General features: G+C 35.8%; 1 protein-coding gene across 2 annotated transcripts; it reads left to right on the forward strand.

The window, feature by feature from the left end:
* The first annotated feature begins 5,640 nt into the window (after positions 1–5,640).
* LOC112179499 (sphinganine C4-monooxygenase 2) lies at positions 5,641–6,813 on the forward strand. Of its 2 annotated transcripts, XM_040512264.1 has the most exons (3): positions 5,641–5,993; positions 6,206–6,546; positions 6,622–6,813. In XM_040512264.1, exons 1-3 carry the CDS (start codon positions 5,705–5,707, stop codon positions 6,742–6,744), a joined length of 753 nt encoding a protein of 250 aa, XP_040368198.1. In that variant the 5' UTR covers positions 5,641–5,704; the 3' UTR covers positions 6,745–6,813. The 2 variants fall into 2 exon arrangements, with proteins under 2 accessions (XP_040368198.1, XP_024173694.1); XM_024317926.2 differs by having other exon boundaries at positions 6,206–6,813.
* Positions 6,814–7,534: the final 721 nt, after the last annotated feature.

A 7,534-nucleotide genomic window follows, 5' to 3' on the forward strand; every position in this document is an offset into this window, starting at 1 on the left:
AGAATATAGAGCTCTATGAAACTTACACTAGTGTACATGAGACGTGGGATAAAAACTCCATCATAATTGATGATGTAGTCACGCACTTCGTTGCACATGAGTTTGTTGAGTCAGATGATATCGAACCACGCTCCGTTGATGAATGAATGTCAACGTAGAGAGTTTTGGCCTAAATGGAAAGATGCGATCCATGTTAAGATGGATTCTCTAATGAAGAGGAAGGTTTTCGAGCTAGTGATGCCAATACCTCCTAACATAAAACCTGTTGACTAATAGGTCTTTATTAGAAAGCGTAGTGAGAAAAAGAGATGGTAATCTCGCCTTATGGTGCAAGGCTTCTCACAAAACGCCCTGGAATTGACTACGATGAGACATATTCTCTCGTAATGGATGTCATTGCACTCCACTACCCTGTCAGTTTGGTAGATTCCGAATAACTGAACATGCAGCTTACAAATGTGGTCACTACGTATCTCTATAGGGATCTAGATACGAAATATACATGAAGGTTCATGGTGAACGTCATTTACCCAAGTCAAGAGGCTCTAGACCACGGAGCGCGTTTACAAAGAGGTTGAAACGCTCACTAAAGTGACTACTTGATTGGGAATGGATATGCCCACGCGTTTCTATGACAAGTTTCGGATTCTATCGCGGTTCATGTTGGACGTGATATTCATTAGAAGCCCTTAAAGAGTTAAGGGAAACAGCTGAACACTTGAAATCCAATTTTGAGATAAAGGATTATGGGAGAACACGATTATGTCTCAGTTTGGAACTTGAGCATCGTGTCGATATATGCTTAGGCATTTTGACAAGGTCAAGCCTTCAAGCACCCCCATGATCGTCCGTAGTCTTGATCCTAAAAAGGATCCTTTTCGTCGAAAGGATGATGACGAAGATGTGCTAGAGGCAGAAATGCCTTACTTAGTACAATAGGCGCATTATTGTACTTATCCCAATGCACAAGACCGGACATCTCATATGTTGTGAACTTGTTAGCTAGATATAGCTCTGCGCCAACGCGACGCCATTAGATTGGTGTAAAAGATATCCTTCTGTACTTGAGATGTACGATTGACATGGGCTTATTCTATCCCTACAAAGAGATGATGGATTCGGACCCATCACACACCAGAAACGCCGCCAACGCTGGCCTGCGTTCTCTATCCCCATCCCAAAACGATATAAGTGTTTTGAAAGGTTTTGCTGATGTTGGGTATCTCTCTGACCCACACAAAGTTCATTCCCAATCCGGTTAAGTGTTCACCATGGGAGAAGACCGTGATATCTTGGAGTTCTACAGAATAGACCCTAGTCGCTATATCTTCGAACCATGCAGAGATCATTGATCTTCATGAAGTGGTTCATGAATGAATATGGATTGGATCCATAGTTACGCATGTTCGAAGCAATTGTGATTTGAAGTCTACCACAGATAAGCCTACAAGCATTTAGGATAATGCTGCTTGTTTTGAACAAATGAGGCAAGACTACATCAAAAGCGATAGCACCAAGCATAATCAGCAACAACAGACTCTCCTCAAGATCAAAGTGAACTAGGTTCAATCTGAGGATAATGTGGCAGACTTGTTTACTTAGTCATTGCCCAAATCCACGTTCGAGAAACATGTGGCAAGAATTGGCTTGCCGAAATTATCTAAACTCCCATGATCGTAGTCATCAGGGGGAGGCGCAGACATCAGGGGGAGATGTCTACATGTTCGTCTCGAATCGTGAAGGGTGTGTTGTGCTCTTTTTCCCCTTCGACCGAGGTTATTTTTGTCCCACTGGGTTTTTGTTACTCGGCAAGGTTTTTAACGAGGCAACGAGAGAAGCACCGCGTTTGGACAACACAAGGGGGAGTGTTTAAGGATATCTCTATTTGTGTTTGGTCCAAACTCTAGGTTACTTGACCTAGTGCTAATAGGATTTAATTAGAAGGATCTAGAATCCTAATCAATGTAGAATTACTTTCCTTGTATGATTGAGATTCTATGCATTGTAATCCTCTATATAAAGATGCCCCTATTATCAATGATAATACACAGCGATTATCTCTCAATTTCTGATTCTCTAAAACAAGAAGTTCATTTTATCACTTTATCTAGTGGCCAGCGAGAGAGATTTAAAAGACTTGTATTTGTGGGGATAGAATCGTAGGTTAAGTAAATAGTTGGCTTCTGTGATTCGAGGTTGACAGTTAATTTGATTAGATCTTTAGACAATAGACATTCTTGAATTAAAAAGAGACTCTGACATCGATGAGGCTACTTTCCATGCCATGACTATAGAATTTTCATCAAATTTAGACATTCCTAAGCTAGCTCGTGGCAATGTAGATGATGATGATGCTTAAGACGTTGAATTAGCTCTGGTTAAGGAATAGAAGCTGATTAGAAGTAGATTAATCCCTTGTCCTTATTCTTTTTGCTCTCTTCCTTGGCCCCAATAGTATCATGTTGAGTAGAGTAATTATGCTCATCACATAGTTTTTGGAAAGGTAACTAGTCTGCTAACATTTGGCAAATGAGGGTCCATGCATGGTACTTTGTGGGGATCTTCCCTTCATATTTTTGTATAGTTGATTGCTATTTGTTTATGAGTGATTCTAGTTGGACCTCTAAATTTACTATTTGGATATCTCATACTTAGTACACCTCTAATTTACTTTTTACTGTTTTTAGAATACTTGAAAAGCTAAGTAGACCTCCCTATTTTTACCAAAACACCCTTGAACATGAGATACAACAATATGTTACTCTATCTTATCAAAAAAAAAAAAAAAACAATATGTAACTCTACTTTTTATCTGTATCTTCAACCACGTGAAGAAAAACGAATCAAAATCACATATATCTTATGAGTATGTCTCTCCTCCACCAAAATTAATCAAGGATTGGTTCTCAATCTTGATGTTGCTAGAATTCTTTTTAATTTGCTAAAAGAAGGATTTCAAGGATTTTGGGTTAGAAGACCAAGTAATAACTATATCATAATACAGTGCTGTTCACCTGGTCAGTTGCTGACCAAACAATTTATACTCAACAACCCTTAGATTTACATCCAATGGTGGAAAACAAAACACCTCAACTTAATAATAATTCTCTCTGCCCTTGGATTTACATCTAAGGGTGGTTGAGCATTATTTTCTTGGTCAGCAACTGACCAGGTTAACATTCATAATATTCAATTAAAATAGTTTAAGGAAATTCCAAATCAAATTATTTTGAATTTAATTTTGCATTAAATTCTAATTATTATTTTTATTTAATTAATTTAGGTAAATTATAAAACTATATAAGCATTATAAGAAAATTTCGGAAAAAAAAATTAATTGAATGTTATATTTGGGGAGGTAAGAAGAGTTTTTTTTTTTTTTTTTTTTTTTTTTGCATTTTGGATTTTTATCTTTCTGTCTTTATTTGTCTTTTCATATGACTTGACAAAGTCTATCAATAACTAAAAAAAGTTAGAGGTCCAAATATTAAATTTGGAGGTCCAACTAGAACATCCCTTTGTTTATTTCTTTGTTTGACCGAAAGATGAGTGAAAAAGAGGGGCACCCTCCCTACCACTCAATTGAATTAATTATAGAAAAGGAGAATAATAAGAAAGGGATACCAAGCTGAAATATCTCGAAACAATGAACACTGTAACAAAAATTAGAAAAATAAAAATTGAGGAAGATCCAGAAGGTCATTATTACAATACAACAAAATAAAAGGTGGCACATCCCACCAAACTATTTGAGTTAATGACGTATGGTGATTAGCCAATTCATCTGCTACTTTACTCTCCTCTTGAAAGTTCTAAGAATATTAAACTGTCATGTTTGAGATGCAACTTAAACAACTAAAGTAACAAACACGAAGTTGACAAGGTATAAGCAAACAAGAATGTAGATAATCTAGCACAAGTGACAAATCAACCTCTAACCAAATGTGTATCCAATCACGTACCCACGCAAGTTCAATTGCTGTTACTAATTGCCATTACCTCCGCTGCTATAGAGTTAGGAGTGCCAATGTTGCAAGCAAAAGCACCAAGAACATAACCTTTAAAACTACAAAAAACAAAAAACAAAAAACAAAAAAAACAAAAAACAAAAACAAAAAACAAAAAACAAAAAACAAAAAACAAAAAACAAAAAACAAAAAACAAAAAACAAAAAACAAAAAACAAAAACAAAAAACAAAAACAAAAAACAAAAAACAAAAAACAAAAAACAAAAAACAAAAAACAAAAAACAAAAAACACAAAAAACAAAAAACAAAAACAAAAAACCAAAACCTCTAATACCCTTTTCTCCAACACGGTGCCGTCAATGACTAAAAAATCAAAAATATCAGCGACATTTTCATTTTTTTAAGGGTCGATTTCATCTTTGCTTACCATAAGATTTTCGACCGAGATTTTTGAAATTTTCCAAAATATTGAGAAAGTGACGAAAATCGCGAATTTCTAAGTTATTTCTGGAACATTGCGCAGTCAACCTTTCATCACCCTTTCTCACATGCGCAGTCAACCTGATGGCCCACCACATGACTGATAATTAGTTAGCCTTAAATTTCAATAAAAAAAACCAATAAAGTCACCAAGGCTTAAACCTTAGTCACCTCATTGCTCCTTGAAAGTCTTGGTCAACTCTGCTACACCAACATTTGTGTTATATTTACAACATTCCAATATATATTCATTTTGCCTATGAATCTGAAAACTTAGGTATATGTCCAATTAATAACTAACTTAGAACAATAAATTATTATATTAAATTTTATTTACCAAATGTTCAAAAATTTTACAACAAAATTCAAATTTTAACTTCTGTAAATAATTCAAAATTTCATTCATTCCTTGCACCGAAGGAAACAACAAGAAACTTTTACAACAACATTTTAAATTTTAACTTCTATAAATAGTTCAAAATTCCATTCATTCCTTGCACCAAAGAAAACAACAAGTTTCTTTCTTCACTTCTTTCTCATACTACTTCTTCACTCTAAAATTTTGGTAAGTAATAAGTTAATATTATTAGCCATTTGGTTCGTATTGTTTATTTTATTGTTCTAATTAATGACATTTACTACTTTTAATATTTGGTGTCTTAATACATTCCTACATTATCTCAATACACTCCTACATTTTCATCATTTTTCTTGATTTTTTACCGAAATCGATATTTCCGTTGAAATTTCTATTTTCCAAACTATCGATATTTCCTCGAAACGAGATATTTTGGTCATTGGACGCGACTTTCCAGTTTGAAATTTTTGGGGGCAGTTGTTCTCAGGGATTTTGTTTGTAATTTTCTTTCTTTATCGAAAAAAAAAATAATAATAATAATCCAACACCCTCCTCATATAAAATTAAAACAAATATATAAAAGTCTGCCAATTTGGAAAATGGAAGGAAACCTTGACTCTGTTATGGAAATATCATAAAAATCCAAAAAAAAATGAATGCTGATCAAGAGAATCCACTTTCCTGCCATTCATATTTGATCCATTATGACAATGGTGTAAGTCAATGCATGTATGTGCATGACTGCATATGATTATATTCTATCAAATTATAAATAGCAGTACTGAGTCCTGCATGCGAATCAATTACAAACCTAGGGTTTTAAGTATCACCCTGTCAAACTAATTAAACAGTAAACCCAGAGCAGTACTCATCTACTTAGCTATAACCTATAAGTGAGATGGGATTCATGAGAATAGTTGCTTCTGATGAAGTATTAGGAACGTTTATCCCTATCATAGTGTACTGGCTGTACGCAGCCCTCATTGTATTTATGGAAAAATCATTTCCGAAATACAAAATTCGAAGCGCAGAGGAGCAAGACAAGAGAAACCACCTCGTTTCCAAAGGAACAGTCATCAAAGGCGTCGTCCTCCAACAAGTCCTGCAGGCTCTCACTGCCACACTCGTGTATATTCTGACAAACCGTGACGATGATGCGGCTGCTTCTATGACTACTTCTACTACAGGTTATTAATTCATTATATACATGTTAAATCAACCATTAGTGCAACATTAGAATAGAACTCCCTAGTAATTAAACTGGATTGCCGGTAGGGATTGTAGTCCAGCTCAATTGAATTCTTACTGGGTATTGGGTTGAGTTTGGATGCCTAATCTCCATTGATCGAGGATGGAGATTGTGGATATTATTCTTAATTGTGGGTTTTATGAGCGACAGGTCAAAATGATGATGGTGATGATGGAATTGGGTCAATGATCATGATGCTTGCCACAACTATGGTCCAGTTTCTGATAGCCATGGTGGTGATGGACACGTGGCAGTACTTCATGCATAGGTATATGCATGAGAACAAGTTCCTCTACAAGCACATCCACTCCCAGCATCACAGGCTTGTAGCTCCGTATGCATATGCAGCATTGTACAACCACCCGTTGGAGGGTCTTCTCGTGGACACTATGAGCGGAGCTGTCAGCTTCTTGCTGTCGGGCATGTCTCCGCGGACTTCGATTTTCTTCTTCTCATTTGCAACCATCAAGGCAGTGGACGACCACTCCGGTGTATGTAACTTTCCATGGCACCCGTTTCATGTTATGTTCAGAAACAACAGCTTATATCATGATGTGCACCACCAGCTTTCAGGGACCAAGTTCAACTTCTCTCAGCCCTTCTTTGTGTTTTGGGATAGGCTACTTGGTACCTACCACATGCCATCATCTGCTGAAGATGAGCTCAACAAGGAGGCCAAGAGTAAATAAGAAGCTGCTTCTTATTTAATTTGTGTTATGTTACGCTATGTAACCAAAAAAAGAAAATATATATAAAGGAATTCAGACAAAAAAGGTGGTGCTTGTTCAAATAATCAAAAGACAAAGAGACCAGCGAGATTTAAATGGACTAAGGATTAAAATATCTGTATCTACAATCTATTGGAAGTCTGAACTTTGAAAAAATGAGATATCGAAAATATCGGGGATATCCGGAAAAATATATTTTTTTGAAATAATCAATTTATTGGAATTACATATAAATACATATGTATGTCAACTTCATCTACATCCAAAAAGAGACTCCAGGTAGTTGAAAAGTCACTCTCTGGTCTACGAAAGTACAACAATCAGACCAAGACATATGACCCATATATTATGAATTATAGTGATGAACATGATAATCATAGATCTGTTTAGAGCTGTCGACTTTTTACACTCTTGTGCGGATTATAACCCAATAGTCTGTTCTTTTTGTCTGAAACTTTAATATAATTGAGAAAGATAAAGTGAATGAGTTACTTTTGAAACATGGCTCCATCAAGTTTATTTTCATTTGCTGAAATTGTTTCATCAAGAATTCTCCTCGTCCAGATTCGCCTTCAAGGAAATTCTTCTCACTTGGATTCCACTTCTCACTCGAATTTTCCTTGAAGGGAATACTCCTCACCCAGATTCGCTTTGAGGAGATTTCTCCATACTCATATTCGACTCGAGAAGATATCTCCTCATACATATTTGCATTTAGAGAATTACTTCTCACCCACAAGCGCCTTGAAGG

This window comes from Rosa chinensis, chromosome 7, assembly GCF_002994745.2.
Source record: "Rosa chinensis cultivar Old Blush chromosome 7, RchiOBHm-V2, whole genome shotgun sequence".
In the NCBI taxonomy this organism is placed as follows: Eukaryota; Viridiplantae; Streptophyta; class Magnoliopsida; order Rosales; family Rosaceae; genus Rosa; species Rosa chinensis.

Bases quoted from the DNA above. Each gene is read 5' to 3' on its own strand.
- LOC112179499 (XM_024317926.2), top strand. From the start codon at position 5,705: ATGGGATTCATGAGAATAGTTGCTTCTGATGAAGTATTAGGAACGTTT. The intron at 5,994-6,205 runs GTTATTAATTCA...TATGAGCGACAG, and splicing joins TATGACTACTTCTACTACAG to GTCAAAATGATGATGGTGAT.